Here is a 19,560-nt window from a genome sequence, read left to right as displayed (position 1 = left end):
GATTAATCTATATTGGATAAATTAATTATACCATATTGTCTTTGTCGGACATGTATTAATAATTCAACTAACCCGTATTATTAGTTGATGCTTTAATTACCGATAACCGATGACAATTTATAATTAAAAACCCGTCGTATACGTTTTAGCAATTAACGAACCGGACCATGAGCTAAAGCTAAAAGGAAGTGGAAGCCCACTTCCCAAAAAGGCTCATGGTTGGTCGTTAAGAGAGAACAAAAGAGAGGTTCTCCTCTCTTTTGTAACCTAATTCATTTTAGACAAAATTTTAGGGTTTTGATAGACATTTTTCCTCTCTAAACCTAGATCTCTCATCTAAAGAAAAACTCACAAAATAATCCTCTCAATATTGCAAGGCAATTAGAGGATTCATTCTAGCACAAGGGCATTTCTCGGACAATCTTGGGTGCAACAATTAGGAGGAGATCTACTTTGATCTCTCACTGCCGAATTGCACTAGGACCGGAGGTTATTACTTAATCTTTATCGTTTCATTGTGTTTTTCGTTTTATGACTATTAATCACGTATTAAATTTGCGTTATAATCCTTCAATTTATGGGTTTTATACGGATATTATCCCACAAGTGGTATCAGAACGAGGCCACGTAAATTTTTCTATGTGATTTTCATCAAACGGATTTTGAATCGGTAAATTTTTGATTAAAATCCTTGCGGCACAAATTTTTTTCTCGGCAATTTTTTTTTTAATTGCTGCATTTTTTTTGTTGTTTTGTGCCTTGGGATCCGTGTCTTGTATACATGGTGATGGTTGTCTTTTGTTTTGTTTTCATCTTGATCTTTGCATATTGTTTTGTAATCGATATTCATCGCAATATGTTAAAGATCTATCAAAATGATTGCATAAAATTTCGTGTGGCAAATTTTTTTTTTTGTCTCGGCCAGTTTTTTTTTTGAAAAACCGTGTGGCCTTTCATGAATCACGGCCTGTTTTTCTTGTTTTTGCATTGATTTGCGTGCCACACATTTTTGTTAGATCGTTCGATCTCTTGTTTTCAATCGTTCTTCACATGTTGTAATTTTAACCGATAATTATTGCAATATGTTGAAGATGTAACAATTGTAGTTTGATTTCTATACGGATTAGAATAAAATTGCAATTGTGTTTTATCAAACCGTTTTGTTTTGATCTCTTGTTACTCTCGTTTTAAGCCGATTGATTTTTTTTGGCCTTTAGAGGCTCTCGGCATTTCAGCCTTATAAAAAAAAAAAAAAAAAAAAAAATTTCTTTTTCTCGATCTTGTTCACGTACAAAGAAGATGAAGAAAAAAAAATTTGTTTTTTTTTTTTTTTTTCTTTCGGCCAATTTTGCATAAAGCGGATTTATGCTCTCGCTTGATAGTGAAACGGTTCACCCACGTAAAATTAAGTTACTTTAAAACGATTTATAGTAACGGATTATCTCGGATTAAAATTAACTTGACTAAAGCGGTTTTGTCATATAATTTTAATTATCTTTGGTGGTTTGGATAAATTTAACATAATTACGGAATTATGTCACGAATAAATTTAATTTTTAGTTGATGCATTTTATTTATCGTTTTTTTGAATGTTTTGAATGCTTTTATTTACGTATTTATTTATTTTGCAAACGGTTGTAACTTAGTGTGGCCTTAGTAGAACGTGTTACCGTAATGATGGAACACGGTCTTGGTTGTATTTTGAGATCTCGTATCTCCTTTTATTTCTTTTAATTACAGTTTTTATTTAGAATGTAAATAGGTTTATGTTTTGTAAATTTTAATTGTAATTTTAAGAAGACCGATGAAGGAGACCGGATGCTCACTCCCGCTACATGGACAAAGATGGAACATCAAGACAAGCTTTTCGGGTTCAACGGTGGATTCCAAAGTTGTATTATGTTCTTTTTATTAGGATAGGCCACACTAGGAATTTTTATTTACGTATTGCATTCATTTATTTATTTTATCGTAACGATAGTATGCATCATTTTCCGCCTAAAAACCAAACCACCTAATAATTGCATGAAAACTGACACATATAGAGGTCACGAGTTAGTTTTCTTTGACATTCTTATGTCACATGATTTCAAGCCATCACCCAAATTAATTCATTCACGCAGACGCTAGTTATTCGTTCACTTAATATGAATTATAATTTAGTTGATGGGATCTTCCTCGTATAAACAAAAATTGAGAATAGTCTTTATAGGTCAAACTCCAATGAGTCCCTTCTTCGTCGGTAGGCATAATATGACCCCTTCTACGTCGGGTAAGTTGGAACTGATTGACTTATTTTATCTCAACACTATGGTCACTCGTACGATCCTGTGATCATGGTGGACTATAGATAGGATTTACGGAAATCTATCGACCAAGAGTTCTTACGGAAGAATTAGCTAAACAGTTGGCTTATCAATTTACAGAAATTGAGTCTTGGGATCACTTGTATCATTCTTGAGGGAGATCAATTATGCAAGTGCAAGAGTCTACACGTTAAAATGAATTTTAAATAGACTTAAATCACCTCGATGAGTTGCTTATTTCGTTTTTGTTTTTCTTTTTCAGTGTAGATCACGAACTTTTAAACTACTAATAACAAATGGCTGGTCACTTGAACGACCCAATGCCAAGTGCCACATTGGACCGTGAGTCCTGGCTTCGGATCTTCATGAATCAGATGAATCAGTCAACTCGACTGAAGAATGATGGATCAAACTTAGCGGATCGGGAGGCAAGATTACGGAATGCCGCCGCCGCCGACGGAAGCTCAAATTTATGCTTGAGCCCATGCCGTCAAACCCAGGCCCCACGGGCCGAATTAACGAGATCGACAAGTATAACGATTTCGCCTTGGAAGCGGGTGCGATTAAAAACGTAATCATTTTTGCAATGGAACCCAAGTTGCGTAAACGCTTCATAGCCCAAGGTGCAAACAAGATTTTCACCACGCTCACCAAGGAATTCTCGAAAGCACCGAGAATCGTGACCTATGAGCATACCACTCGCTTCTTTGATGCGAGACTCCCGAGAAGGGCCAACCGGTTAGCCCACACATTCTCAAAGATGATTGAGAATGTCGAGAACCTGGAGACGCTTGATTGTAAAATCAGCGAGAACATCGTGATTGACCGCATGCTTGATTCACTCCACGATGGTTTTTCGCAATTTAGAGCGAATTACTATATGAATGATTTGAAGAAAAGTCCCCATGAATCGCACTCCTTCTCGTACAGACCGAGAAGGACATGAAGTTCAGTGGGAGCATGAAACAGGATGTTCTCGTTGTGTCAAACAAGGGAAAGGGTAAGGGAAAAGTTCAGCCAGGCCTAGCAGTAGGCAAACCGAAGTTTAAGAAGTCGGGTTCAGGTAAGAGTGGGCCTGGTGAGTCGAGCACCTCATCAGGCGCGACAAAGAGCAAGAATGAAAACATGGAATGCCATCATTGCCACAAGACTGGGCATTGGAGGCGTACATGTCCCGTTTATCATGAGGACTTAAAGGCAGGTCGTGTTAAACCTGTTGGTATGTCTTCTTCTTCTTCTACTTTTATTCATATGATTGAGATTAACCACGCAAGTTACGGAACTTGGGTACTTGATACTGGTTGTGGTTCTCATCTGTGTAATCATGTGCAGGGGCTCCGAAACATCGAACCCCTCGTAAAGGGTGAGGTGGACCTGCGTGTCGGGAATGGAGCACGAGTGGCTGCCGTCTCGAGGGGAACATACGTGATCCAGCTTCCTAGCGGATTTGAGTTATTTTTATATAACTGCTATTATGTACCCAGTCTTTCCAAAAACATTATTTCAGTTTCTGCACTTGACAAACTTGGTTTTTCATTTGTAATAGAGAATAATACTTGCATTTTCTCATTACACGATATGATTTATGGCAAGGCAGTCTCCATGAACGGAATTTATGTTTTAGATCAGACCACCGAAATATTACACGTAATGAATAAAAGGTTAAAGGTTGGTGACAAAGATCAAACGTATCTATGGCACTGCCGTATGGGACACATTAATGAGAAACGCGTAAAACAACTCATCAAGAATGGAGCTATCTCGGCCTTTGATTTTCAATCATTTGGCACGTGTGAATCATGTCTCATCGGTAAGATGACTCGTATTTCCTTCAAAGGTGTTGGAATGCGGCTGGCGACCTATTAGGACTCATACACACGGATGTATGTGGACCTATGTCAATCACCGCACGAGAAGGCTATAGGTATTTCATCACTTTCACGGACGATTTAAGTAGATATGGCTATGTCTACTTAATGAAGCACAAAAGTGAATCCTTTGAGAAATTCAAAGAATACCAGAATAGGGTACAGAACCTATTAGGTAGAAAGATTAAAACACTACGTTCAGATCGTGGTGGCGAGTATCTTTCTCACGAGTTTGATCAACACCTTAAAGACTGTGGGATTGCCTTACAGTTAACTCCACCTGGAACACCTCAGTTGAATGGTGTGTCCGAACGGAGAAATCGAACACTACTTGATATGGTTCGATCCATGATGAGTCACACCGTGTTGCCTGACTCATTGTGGGGTTATGCTCTTCTCGTCACCGCTCTAATACTTAACCGAAGTCCGTCTAAAGTCATTGACAAGACTCCATATGAGCTATGGAAGGGAACGGTCCCTAACTTGTCCTTTATACGGGTTTGGGGCTGCGAGGCTTATGTCAAGTGGAGACACGAGGATAAGCTCGGCCCGCGATCGGTCAAAACATACTTTATAGGTTATCCTAAAGGAACGCTTGGTCATTACTTTTATTCGCCAACCGAACAACGTGTTTTTGTTGCGGCTAGTGCGACATTCTTATAGAAGGAATTTCTCGAGAATGCAAAGAGTGATAGAACCTTCGACCTGTCGGAGGTTCCAGAACCAAATACCGAGCAATCATTGGAGGAATCAATTCCTACAATCCCGATCATGTGAAATATTCCCGAGGAACCTAGGAGGTCGGGAAGAGTCTCTATTCCTCCGGATAGATACATTGGTATGGTCGAGGAACATGACATAGATAACATTCTACTCTTAACGAGTAGTGAACCCGCAACCTATAAAGGTGCCATGACTAGTTCTGACTCAAAGCTATGGCTTGAGGCCATGCAATCCGAGATGGACTCCATGTATGAGAACAACGTGTGGGATCTTGTTGACTTACCTGCTAAGGTTCGTCCCCTTCAATGCAAATGGCTTTACAAGATAAAGCATTCTGTGGAAGGTCAACAAGATATCTACAAAGCACGACTAGTTGCTAAAGGTTTCACCCAAGTGCCAGGTTTGCACTACGATGAAATTTTTGCACCCGTAGTCATGCTGCGTTCCATTCGGATTATCTTAGCGATTGCCGCTTTTCATGACTATGAAATTTGGCAAATGGACGTGAAAACCGCCTTCTTAAATGGTTTTTTGGAGGAAGAGTTGCACATGGTACAACCCGAAGGTTTCATCGATCCAGAACATCCTAAGAAAGTGTGCAAGCTTAAGCGTTCCATTTATGGACTTAAGCAAGCATCAAGGAGTTGGAATCATCGCTTCGACCAAGTGATAAAAGAATATGGTTTCACTCGATCGGTCGAAGAACCATGTCTATATATCAAGTCGAGTGGGAGCAAGATTGTCTTCCTAATATTGTATGTTGACGACATACTCCCGATTGGGAATGACATACCTCTCTTAACTTCGGTGAAAGTATGGTTGAAAAACCATTTCCGGATGAAAGATCCGGGTGAGGCACAAGAATTCTGGGCATCCGTATCTATCGAGATAGATCACGTCGGATGTTATCTCTCGGTCAGGAGTCTTACATAGACAAAGTCCTAGAGAGATTCAACATGACTAACTCCAAGAAGGGGTTTCTTCCTATGGCTCCGGGGTGCATTTGAGCAAGTCTAAGTCACCGAGACACCGGAAGAGAAAGAGCGCATGACACGGATTCCTTATGCCTCGGCTATAGGATCAATCATGTATGCCATGATATGCACACGTCCGGACGTGGCATATGCATTGAGTATGACAAGTCGATTCCAACAGCATCCAAGTGAATCACATTGGCTGGCTGTCAAGAACATTCTTAAGTACCTACGGAGGACTAAAGATTGGGCATTGACTTATGGAGGCGAACAAAAGCTATGCGCAACCTGGTTCGCGATGCTAGCTTCCAAACGGATCGTGATGACTCGAAATCTCGATCCGGATTCGTTTTTACTCTTAATGGCGCAGATCACTGGAAGAGTTCAAACAAATCTGTTACAAGAGATTCTACGACGAGTCCGAGTACTATGCCGTCCGAAGCTACAAAGGAAGCGATATGGATGCGTTAATTCTTACATGGGCTATCTGTAGTGCCTAGTTCGAATGACCCGATCACCATCTATTGTGACAATAGTGGTGCCATCTTCCAAGCTAAGGAGCCAAAGTCTAGCAACAAGTCGAGACATGTACAACGGAAAGCTCATCTAATCCGAGATTACGTGGAGCAAAAGAAAGTAGTGATAGAAAAGATTGCTACAGATGATAACATAGCAGATCCTCTCACTAAACCATTACGACAAGATAAGCATGAAGGGCATGTTAATTCCATGGGAATTAAACGTGTTCCTAAGTTGTAGTACTCTTTTATGGATTAGATTCATTCGCTTTTGTACTCTATACGACATCATCGTTTTGATATTTTATATATATTTTGTTTTTCATGTGGATTTGTACGACAAATTTTGAACACCACAAAGTGAATTGAACAAACAATATATTTTTGGTCCTTAATTGCCCACGTGAGCTGATAACTCAAGGTAATTATTTTGTGACGTTGGTTGATGGTGGGTTCAACGAGCCATAAGTCAACAAAGTTGACCGACCAATCACGAGAGGCGATTTATACGGATATCTCGTAGGACACAATTGTGACATCGACGTGGAGTCCTAAATGTTTTATAACATTCGGTGCCCGGTCGTGGATAGGACTTCCATGGTGATCCTAAGAGTCGATTCTTTTGACTATCGACTGTCTCTTGAGACTAAGGCAGATTTTGGGTGACTTTGGTTTCTTTCTCACGGTCATCCGTAACAGGGGGCCAAGTAGATTTTTTCTGGGTCATTTCATGCTGTGCTTAGATCGGACGGAGTCGAGTTGAAGGAAATATTCAGCCTTTATCAGGTACTCGATATTTCTCAGGGCCACTCGAGGAGTCAGAATCAAATGCATGGCCATGCTCGGATACGGATTCGTTTTATCAGTTAAGTTACTCTCTAGTCGGGGAAACCACTCTTGATCCAGATTGATTGTAAAATACGACCTTTGCGGATCCAGATCTGCAAATTGTTTTACATTGAGTGGGAGAAATTTTAAATGATTACGAGAATCGGTTATCGCACATACACTTGTACGGACAAGTGGGAGTTTGTTGGAGCTGTGTCCTCCAGTTAGTGCGGATAACGTCATTGCACATACACTTGTACGGACAAGTGGGAGCTTGTTGGGGCTGGTATCCTTTACAGTTAGTGCATGGACTTATAAATCTCTAAAAGGATCAAAGGGCATACTTTTGGTATTATTATCAGTTGATCCACGTTTATCAATAATGGTAGGCTTGCTAGATAAGTTTGACGTTATTGTCATACAGATGGCGGTGATCAACTGGTCCCTAAAAGTCACACCTATAGGATACGTTTGAGAGATATGACGGTATGAAAATACTGTCATGTAGATGCCAAAATTGACTAACCAGTTAGTCAGAGTTATTTGACTAATAATAAGTCAAAATGTGATGTTGAGATATTTTATTTAATACGGATTAAATAAAAATGGCTAAAACGAATTAAGCGGTTAATTCGTAAATTAAATATAAGCGATTTATATTTGATTAATGTATATTGAATAAATTAATTATACCATATTGTTTTTGTCGGACATGTATTAATAATTCAACTAACCCGTATTATTAGTTGATGCTTTAATTACCGATAACCGATGACAATTTATAATTAAAAACCCGTCAGATAATGTTTTAGCAATTAACGAACCGGACCATGAGCTAAAGCTAAAAGGAAGTGGAAGCCCACTTCCCAAGAAGGCTCATGGTTGGCCGGCCAAGAGAGAACAAAAGAGAGGTTCTCCTCTCTTTTGTAACCTAATTCATTTTAGACAAAATTTTAGGGTTTTGAGAGACATTTTTCCTCTCTAAACCTAGATCTCTCATCTAAAGAAAAACTCACAAAATAATCCTCTCAATATTGCAAGGCAATTAGAGGATTCATTCTAGCACAAGGGAAATTCTCGGACAATCTTGGGTGCAACAATTAGGAGGAGATCTACTTTGATCTCTCATTGCCGAATTGCACTAGGACCGGAGGTTATTACTTAATCTTTATCGTTTCATTGTGTTTTTCGTTTTATGACTATTAATCACGTATAAAATTTGCGTTATAATCCTTCAATTTATGGGTTTTATACGGATATTATCCCACAAAACCCGTATCGTAGTTCGACACTGCTGGCATGCATTCTGCTAATCTATGCCCAGAATCGAATGGGGTTTTCCAAATGAGGATACTATTCCTTCAAAACTTTGCTTTCAACTGTGGAGTTCCTCCACTTTCTATTGAATTGGATCGATTTGAATTTGATTTGATTTGTGGATGTCATCCGTTGATTTTGATAATGGTCTCTGAAGCCAACGGTTGCAGAGTCCCCAGTTACAATGGGTCTAAAGGCAAAGCCTTTAGAGCCCCCAGTTAAAGCATTTCCTGTTACATTTGAAACATGGAAAACAAATACAACAATAATCATATTATCGTATAAGCACACATTTAGATCATCGATCTTTGAAAGTTGAAACATTTTGATAAACTGAGTCATCGACCCGAAGCTTGGATTTGAAACAACCATTGTTGAAATGAGCCTTAGGCTTGGATTTTGAAAAATATTATCATGCTGGGGATGTATTGATATTTGGATCATCGATCCTTGAAAAAGGATTTGAAAGTGGGCCATCGACCCGGATAAGCATTTTGAAATTGGATTTGAAAATGGGTCATCGACCCGGATAGACATTTAAAAATAGAAATGGAAACGAAAATTTTGAAAATGGAAATGAAAATGGGTCATCGACCCGAATAAACATTTTGAAAATGGACTTGAAAATGGGCCATCGACCCGGATAAGCATTTTGTAAATGGAAATGATCATCGATCTTTGAAAAAAAATTTTGAAATCCCGATTTTCAAAGGGAAAGGATAGAGTGGGCTCGATTTGCATTTTGAAATGCGACAAAAGGGTGAGACTCATGAATGACATGGGCGTAGCCCGCTACCTTCGAAGAAAAATAAAAATAAAAAGCCGTAAGTGTGTACGGGTTTTAACTCAAACATTTTGACTTGGTAAGGGTAGAAATGTAAATTAGCCGTTTCGACTTTCGAAATGTGACAACGAAAATCCGCGTAAGAAATGCAGAAGGACAAAAACTCCGGTTGAAGGGTGCCGCGGCCTCCCCCTTGACCGAAAGCATGGTGGTCAATCATTGTTTAGTAAGGTTTTCCTATTTCCCTTAGGTTTCCCGAATTCCCTCGGTTTCCATATTTTTCAGCTTCCTTATTCTCCAGGTTTCCTTATTCTTTCAGGTTTCCTTATTTCTTCAGGTTTCCTTATTTTAGTCCCTTTATTTTTCTATATAAAGAGACTAAGGCATGAGGAGAAATCACAAATCTAATTCTTTCTTTCTCATATCCTTCATACTTAAGATGGGTCAAAGAAACTTCCCCCGAAATCAGAAGAAAACTTCAGAAGGATGATGTTGTAGACCGGAAGTACTATGAGGAAAGCCTAAAAAATCGAGCATTCTTGAAATGAATTTAACTGTGACCGAGTCTGAACCTAAAACTGATAAAAACCCTAAATATGATCCTAAGGTCTCAAGCGTTTGGAAAAGATTGGGGGTAAAGGCCGATGATGGGCCGACATTGGCTGAGAGGTTGGGTCCCCGACCAAGTGCAAAAGACAGACTTAGTCTCGTGATGATTTACATGACTCGGCTATATGAGGGATAGGTAGCTATTATATTATGTTTTATTATTATTAGATGGTTTAGACACTATGGGCTTCGCCCGGAATTATTGAAATAAATAAAGGAAATATTATTTATTAGAAATTCCTAGTTTTGCATTCAAAATTACATTGTTTCGGTTGTACTCTTTCAAAGAGTTGCCTACGTATCTGATTTTCAACAGAATCAAACCAGGTTCGTAGTTCATAATTCATAATACAGAGACAACGAATGTCAGACTTTGAAACTAGAGTCAAATACAAATGCAATCCGAATTTTATTTCATAACATTTGAGAATGAGGTCTTTAGGGATATTATTTTTTCAACTAGTCCGGATTTGTAGGATTCGAAAAGTCATTTCCATCTATATCAGTCAGCTGAACCGCTCCTCCCGTCAGAATTATTTTCACCAAATACGGGCCTGCCCAATTCGATTTAAATTTACCCCTCGGGTCTACTGGCAGTAGTGCACGAACCGATTTCAACACCAAATCTCCTTCTTTGATTTTTCTAGGTTTCACCTTCTTAATAAAAGCCCTTTCTATCCTTTTCTGATAGAGTTGAACCTGATACAACGCATTCAAGCATCGTTCATCCAGTAAAACCAAAGAGTCATATTTAGCTTGGACCCAATCTGCTTCAGGAACTTGGCTCTCAAGTAACATCCTAAGGGATGGCACCTCTAGTTCTATGGGTTGAACTGCCTCCATCCCATAAACCAGGTAGTACGGGGTTGCCCCCATGGCTGTTCTGATTGAAGTTCTATATCCCCACAAGGCAAACGGTATCTTTAATGGCCAATCTTTATAGTTATCAGACATTTTCCTTAAAATGGCTGTAAGTGTTTTATTGGCAGCTTCTACAGCCCCATTTGTCTGTGGCATGTATAGTGATGACTTATGGTGCTTGATTTTATACTTTTCAAGTATAACCTCCGTTTTAGCTTGGAAATGGTTCTCGTTATCACTGATGAGTTCGTGGGGTGTCCCATATCGACAAATGATCTCATTTTGAATGAACTGTGCTACTTGCTTTGCTTTTAGCACTTTATAAGACTTGGCTTCTACCCACTTTGTGAAGTAGTCGATTGCGCCAAGATGAAACAATGTCCTCCTGACCCAGAAGGGTTGACCTTTCCGATAATGTCGATCCCCAGGTTGAAAAAGGCCAAGGTTATGTCATGGTATATAGCATAGAGGGTGGTACATGTTGTACATTTGCAAATATCTGGCAATTGTGGCAATGTCGAACATAATGTCGGCAATCTGCTTCCATTGTGGTCCAGTAATAACCAAGTCTCATGATCTTACGAGTCAACATGTGAGCATTCATGTGGGGTCCACATTCCCCGTCATGAACCTCCTCCATGACTTTGTCGGCTGTCTTTTGATCAATACATCGCAATAAGACACCTTGTGCGGTCTTTTTGTATAGTTGCCCTCCATTAGCCTCGACGAACTAGGTCGAGAGCATCCGTAATGCTCGCTTTCCCCGATCATCGAGGTTGTCAGGGCATTCTCTTGTGTCTTTGAATTTCAAGATTGATGTGTACCAAGGTTCGATCTCATCTTCCTCAGTGCCATTAATCTCATTTTTGTATGATGGTGCCGATCTTCGTTCGACACATAGTGGCATGCTTTCTATATGATCTGGGATGTTAAATAAGTCTGCCAACTTAGATAGAGCGTCGGCGAATTGGGTCTCTTCTCTGGGTAAATGGACATAGTGTATTTCGTCGATATACTTTTCTAATTCTTCTATCTTAGCCTGGTAAGGTGCCAGACTATTACTTTTGATTTTCCACGACCCTATTACTTGGTTAATGACTAAAAAATGTGTCACCATATACCAGTAACTTCTTTATATTTAGACTGATAGCACTGCGCAAACCCAGTAGGCATGCTTCGTACTCCGCAGCATTGTTAGTGGGGAGGAAATCTAACTTGATGGATACAGGTACATGTTCTCCCTTTGGTGAAATGAGGAGGATTCCGACCCTATATCCCATGCTACACGATGCTCCATCGAAATAAAGATCCCATACTTCGTCTTCGACATGAACCACATTTTCATCTGGGAAAGACCACATGTCAGTAACACTATCTTCCTCTATTGGATTGTCAGCGTGGAAGTCGACGACAGCCCTTCCTTTCACTACTTTCAACGTATGTACTTAAGATCTAATTCAGCTAACATGCGAGTCCATCTCGACATTCTGCCATTTAATACTGGTTTTTCAAACAGGTATTTGATTGGATCAATTCTGGAGTATATACTGACACTATAACACAACATATAGTGTCTCAGCTTCTTTGTTGCCCAGACTAGGGCTAGGCATGTTTTTTCTCACGTGGTGTACTTAGCTTCATATTCTAAGAACTTTTTACTGATGTAGTAAATTGCCCTTTCTTCTTTTTCCACAGTTTGGGCCAACATTGCTCCCATCGCGGTATCTGTTACTGTTAGATACAAGGATAGTGGCAATCCGGCTATGGGTGGACTAAGCACGAGTGGAGCAGACAGAACTTCTTTGATCCTGTTGAATGCGGCTTGACATTCGTCATCCCACATCTCATGTTTTCCGACTTTCAATTTCTAAAAGATCGGTTCACATATCATTGTCAACTTCGAGACAAAGTGGCTTATATATTGGATTCAACCCAGGAATCTTCGAATTTCTCTCAGTTTTGGAATGATGCATTTCCATAATGGCCTTGATTTTCAAAAGATCAATCTCAATACCACGGTGGCTGACGATGTGCCCCAGGAGCTTCCCGGAAGTAACCCCGAAGGTGCATTTTTGAGGGTTCAACCTCATGTTATATTTCCTTAATCTTTCAAGGAATTTTCGTAAGGCCTTTGGATGACCGTCACGTTCCTTTGATTTCACAATCATGTCATCGACATACACCTCGACTTCCTTATGCATCATATCGTGCAATAACGTTGTCGCGGTTCTTTGGTACGTTGCCCTGACATTTATCAACCCAAACGGCATTACCGTGTAACAATAGGTTCCCCATTGCGTGATAAACGCGATTTTGTGCATATCCTCCTCGGCCATCTTTATCTGATTGTATCCGGCATACCCATCCATGAAATATAGTAGGGCATGATTCGCGGTATTGTCAACCAAGATATCGATGTGAGGTAATGGAAAGTCATCTTTCGGACTGGATTTGTTCAAATCCCGGAAGTCCACACACAGACACGGACTTTCCCATCCTTCTTAGGTACTGGTACTACATTGGCTACCCAATCTGAATACTCGGATACTTTAATAAACCCGGCCTTGAGTTGTTTATTGATTTCTTCTTTGACTTTCAACGACCACTCAGTACGCATTCTACGTAATTTTTGTTTGATTGGTTTGAACCCTGGCTTGATTGGGATTTTGTGTTCTGCAATTTCCCTATCGATTCCTCGCATGTCTCTGTAAGACCATGCAAAGACATCTTTAAACTCACTCAGCAAATCCATGAACCCTTGTTTTTATGTGGGATCTAGAGTGGTACCTATTTTGAGGTCTCTGGGTTCTAAGGTGGTTCCTACATTGATGGTTTCTGTATCTTCGATAACATAATTTCTTTGGTCGTATTCCTCCAACCCCTTAACCAATTGCGGAGACGGTACTATCTCCTCTTCTTCTTCTTCTTCAACCTGTCCCTTCCCGGCCACATTCTCAAAGTCATTTTAAAACATACATTTCCAAAAATGGCATTGCAATGTAAGGAGACGAGTCGTAAGCAAATTGGTTCATCCTATTATTAATTTGAAACTACGGGAAATGCGCTAACATTTGGGCCAACTGATCAGAGGTCTGTGGCGGAATGGAGGTGGTATTCAGGACAGGCCCCGGAATACCAGAGCTAGGGGGAGGTACGTCAAAAGGAAAGATTGGGGAAGGGTGTTTTCAACACTCGATTCTTTAGACTCAACCCTAAGACTCTTATCAAACTCAGTCTCAGACTCAGACTCAAACTCAGAATCATCATCTAGATTAGGCATCTCTCCTTCTCCTGTGGTCAGCTTGAAGAGAACACCTCTACTGTCAGTCCATTTGATAGTTTTCCTCCATCCAGATATAGTCCCTTTAGGAGCTACATCAGTGATGAGAGTAGACGGATCGAACCAATCGCTTCGCAGGATCATATTAACCAATTCTTCGTTTGGTTTTTCCATTTCACTCTCTTCCCCTAAAAGAAGACCTACGGCATTCCCGTCTTCGACTGGGGTAGGTTCGGCTTTTCTGGGTGTCACGGATAGTACATCCTCCAAAATTTAGTGACAATCTTGGAATATTTCAATTCCAGGGACCAACTTCTTACTCTTTTTGTCAAAAAGAGGTTCGGGAAAGTCGAGACAACGTTCTGCTTCTCCGGCTTTCACGAAGTATCCATTCAGTGTTAGTGGATAAGGTTTTCGGTCTGTAACCGTCCTTCTTTTCCTTTCGAGATCTTGTTCTATGGGCTCGTATCCCAACCCGAACGTCGTTCCTGTTAGGTTCATATACCTATTATTAGACTCTTTTAATAATGAACTAATTAACTTCTTAATTATATTTTCTTTAGATCTAGTGCATGCATAACAAAATAAGAGATTAATAAGAAAAATAATGTCTCCTACGTTATTATTTTCGGATTTATGGGCACAAGTAAGGTCTCCTACCTACACTTGTTCTTGAGCTATAATGAGTATTAGGATGATCCTCCAAAACTCTATATTAAGAGCTCTCCTCTTGATTGCACCCAAGATTAGCCCTTATCTCTACTAAATAATATTTGCTAGATACTTGTTTAGTAGTCTACCTTAAAATTGATTACTAATACTCATATTTTACATTAATAATATTAGTAATGTTGTTGAACAATTTGGATCATCATTTCTCAAGTTTTTAGAGAAAGATGAACTAAGTAAGAGAGATATATACATAAATGAATGAATGTGCATATGAATGTATATAAGAGTAAAAATAAGAATAAAAAAACCCCACCAAAAGAGGAGTGTGGCTGGGTAAGGTCAGGGCAAAATGGCATCTTACCTTTTCTTTTTACTCTTCTCAAAATTTTAGGTGTATAAGAATAGGTAGTATAGGCTTGATTAATATATTCTTATCACATAAAATAATATAATCACAACCCACTACTACTCCCTCCAATTCGGTTCATTCACATAAAATGGACCACCATTTTATTTTGTCAATTTGTCATTTGTCACACAATATGTCACATGTAGTATGTTACATGCTATTAATTAATTTAATGCATATTTATCAAATAAATATCATTTTATAAATTAATAAAATTATATATAACAAATTGATTAGTGATACTTGATCACATAAATAAAATGGGCCATTTAATTATAATTCACAACATATTGTAATTATAATTAACCATTCATTCTTATCTCAATTGTTTCACAAATAATAATCAATTTTAGTAATAAAGTATTTCAGTTACTAAAATAAATCTTATTTAATCCCATTATAATAAGAAATAAACATTCTCTCTCACAAATTGAATTGTTCAATTTTAAGGAATTGATTAACTTGTATCGTCATACAATTAATCAACATTACAGATAAGAGCATCATCCTTTAGGTGTGACCTTAAGGGATCAACTGACCACCACCGTCCTACGACAGTAACGTCAAACTCTAGCAAGCCAATCGTTACCGATTAATGTTGATTAGTTGACTATTGTTGAGGACACAATTTCCAACAGTTCCTTTAGGGACCACGCTCTTTAGTACCAAGGTATCCTCATTTAGAGGGTATAGAGAGAAAGCAAAGTACTTCCCAGTCTTGAGAATGGTTTCACAGACGTGACTTCCAGTATACAAGTCCATGTTTTCTAATTCAGGACAAGAGTCGATCACGTTTATAACCTCGAACCCGTAAGCGTAATTTGAGGTATCGAGTGTTAATTTTGAGGCCGATCCCCCCCCCCCCCCCCCCCAGTTACTACGATAAGGGGTAGCATCGATGGTGACAGTTTCTCCTTTGAGAGGGATTTTTATTTTTCTATGCAAAGTGGAGGATACAGCTTTCACTCCATGGATCCAGGGCCTTCCCAGTAATAAGTTGAAGGATGACGCCACATCAATGACCTAACAACTAACCTTCCTTTCAATGAGCCCAGTTTGAACTACTAGGTCGACAATCCCGGTTACCCTGCGAGTCGTCCCATCAAAGGCTCGAACCGTTTGAGTGGTTGGAGTGAGGTCATTTTTGTCAAGGCCCAAAACGTGTGATGTCCTTAGTGGTAGAACATTAACAGATGACCCATCATCGACAAGGGTCATAGGGACATGTTTTTGAAGACATGTCACAACAATGTACATGGCTAGGCCGTGTTTGGGCCCTATATAGGGTAGATCCTCATCAGAAAAGGTTATCGCATTGACAACTGGTGGTGTATTTTGGATAACATGGGCCACCACATTATTTGGAGTAATATCTGGAGACACGTTCATGCTGATTAGTGCTTGTAATACGGCTTGTCGATGTTCGAATGAACTCAAAATGAGCTCCCAGAAAGAAACATCGGCCTTAGTCTTTTGTAGCTGCTTAATGAGACGGACCTCTTGGGTTATCCCCTCACTAAGGGCATCGACTACAGTAGGTTCCTTAGCTTGTGCAGTTGGAGCATTGGTGGCCTTTTCCACTCGAAATGGGCGGCCAGCTCGTGTCAAGTGATTGGACTCGAGAGCCTCTTTCCTTAGCTTTTGGACTTCGCCCCGAGTATAGGGGATTGCTGCGCCCTTCTCAAGGTACTGTGGATACCCAGTATCTGCTGAGACTCCGATAAACACCCGATGATTATCGGACTACAACATGCTTTGGAATCGCGGCGTTTGATCGACAGTTCGTGTACAACTTTACGTCGGAAAACTTAAAACGATTTCGAAAATAAAACATTTCAAAACTTTTCAAAAGTACCTGGAGTGTTTAATGCATGATGACGAGGTCGCAATGACACTAACTAGAGTCAAAACCAACACCGGACCAGAAACCGACTCAAAAATTCAAATCCCGACTCCAACAACGAGTCAAACTGAGTCAAACACAAAAAAAATAAACCATTCAAATGCTTCCATGTTAAGATTTCCCGGATTCATATATGGTCAAGTACCAAACATGTGCATATAAATCCTAGGATAGAACAAATCATGATTGCATTTGTGTGAAAGCGACAAGACACCTCGAAGACGTGCTAAATTGCTCGCGCCTCTTTGAGCAGCCCAGGTGGCCATGTCGCTCAAAACTCACCCAACCACTCATTTTCCTATAACTACCCCTCAAATGCCCCCATTTGAGAACTTACGCGAGTGTCCGCCCCCTCTTTCTCCCTTAAAATTCTCGACTCGACTTCCTAAGTCACAATCTGACTCGTATTTACGACCTACCGATCGTTAATACAAGCCTTACACATTGTTTGGTACCGTCATCGTGCATTAAATCACTTGACCGACCATTTCGACCACTACACCATCACTAAACTTAATAAAACACTCTTTTTACTTACTAAAACGGTTTTAAACCGAGTCTTTTCCGACCAAACGAGTTTATACACTTACGTCGGTTTCTCGCCATAAACCAAGCATGTAAGTATGAGGGTGAAAAAATCCTTCTTTTACCATGTCTTTACTTGTTTCATGACTATAACATGCTAAATCATGCATAAAATGGTCCAAAACATGGGAAGAATGAGCCAAAACCGGACTTTTTGGTTGAGGCAGAGGCTACTTACGTAGCACATAGGCTCGCGCCTAAAGCAACCTGCCCAGCCTTAAGTCCAATCCGTGTTTGGTCTCTTCTTTTCCTCTATTTTTCATTTTCATATTTGTAATCAGTTTTTACCATTTCAAGTATTTTCAAACCCATTTTATTATCTTTTACAAGTTTTAACCATAGAGTATTTTTCACCCTTGGTTCTTAATACCATGACGATTTAATCCGTGTTTCGGTGATAATATTTGGTTAATTACTTTTAAGAGGTATTTTAAAGCCTTTTATTTCATTTCTTTACATTTTGGAAGGTATTTTAAAGCCTTTCATCATTTCTTTACATTTTGAAAATAAATGTATTAGTCACCAACACACAGTCATCCTTGGTTCTACATACCATGTCGGATTCTAACCCGAGTACGATGATGAGTATCGACTAATTATATTCAAATGAACTTAAAAGAATTAGTTCATAATTATTTTCAAAACTATTCATGTCAAGCTTATAAAGTCGAACTCGACATCGAATATCATCAAAACAATGATGATTATTCAAGTCTCGTTCCTCAAATCAACACAAATACGACCAAAATGGTCCTTTCAAACCAAAACGGGTCCAAATACCCATTTTCAATACGTTTTATATACGTTTTTTAATGGTCAGAATGCGTCTTATACCGTTGACTAACCTGCACCTAAACAGGCCATTTCGTTTCCTATTTTTAAACCAGGGGAGACCCTCTTAAATTGCCAATAGGCTCGCGCCTCTTCTGGCTGCCTGGTGCAGGGTCTATTCCCTTTCTAGCATTAGTCTAGGACGATCCCGACTCCGGCTAATCCGGATATAGGACGGATCAGACGACTAACTTGCTCATGCAAAAACCGTATTTCTAAAACGTCTTATTAAGATAAATGGATCACGTTATGCACCATAAACCTAATTTGGTAAATGGATGTTTAATTTCCGTCTTGCATGCAAATCAACTATAAATCCAACTCGACATCTTATACTTGATACTTGGATTAAATCAACCGACTTAGAAAGCTCTCACATGTTAGGTTTAAATTATTGGATGCGCATTCATGCATTTAAACCGTTTTATCAAATTTTGCATTCAACCAACCAAGATCGATCAGTAGAGGCCGATACCGCGGGCGGGATTGGGTGTTTGATTAAAGAGCTTCCCAATACGTACCTTCACCTCTTACTCAGAAACTTTGGATAGTGGACGACCTTATCCAGGGCGTACGAGAGTCATTCTAGAGATAGGTGTTGGAGCTGGTGTCCTCCACAAATTAGTGTGATAACATTTGTAAATCTCTTACAGGTTCACAAGGGTATACTTCGTATATTTAATCAGTTGATTAACGTTTACCGAATAACGGTTGGCTTGCTAGAAAGTTTGACGTTATTATCATACAGATGGCGGTGATCAACTGGTCCCTAAAGGTCACACCTATAGGACGTATTTGAGAAATGTGGTTATAGAAATATAATTACATTGATGCCCAAAATGACTAAAAAGTTAATCAATGTGTTGATGAGATAATTATTTAATGAAAATTAAATAATATTAAGTTGAGACGATTAATCACAATTCGTAAAATAAATATAATAAGTTATATTTAATTAAATATATATAATGTTAGCTTGGACGAATTAATCTGTTAATTCGTAATTAAATATAATCAGTTGTATTTAATATCAACAAGCTGAATGTGTCATAGTGGTAATAGTGAGGGTACACATACCAAGAGGTCATGGGT

At 39.3% G+C, this 19,560-nt stretch overlaps 1 protein-coding gene across 1 annotated transcript; it reads right to left on the bottom strand.

Moving 5' to 3' along the window:
- Nucleotides 1–10,386: 10,386 nt before the first annotated feature.
- On the bottom strand, nucleotides 10,387–10,944 carry LOC141595446 (uncharacterized). The gene has a single exon (XM_074415415.1). The coding sequence runs from the start codon at nucleotides 10,942–10,944 to the stop codon at nucleotides 10,387–10,389; it is 558 nt and encodes a 185-aa protein (XP_074271516.1).
- Nucleotides 10,945–19,560: the final 8,616 nt, after the last annotated feature.

Source organism: Silene latifolia, chromosome 8 (assembly GCF_048544455.1).
Source record: "Silene latifolia isolate original U9 population chromosome 8, ASM4854445v1, whole genome shotgun sequence".
NCBI lineage: Eukaryota > Viridiplantae > Streptophyta > Magnoliopsida > Caryophyllales > Caryophyllaceae > Silene > Silene latifolia.
The sequence above is the reverse complement of the archived record's forward strand: the minus strand, read 5'-3'. Positions and strand labels throughout refer to the sequence as shown.

Bases quoted from the DNA above. Each gene is read 5' to 3' on its own strand.
- LOC141595446 (XM_074415415.1), bottom strand. From the start codon at position 10,944: ATGCCACAGACAAATGGGGCTGTAGAAGCTGCCAATAAAACACTTACA.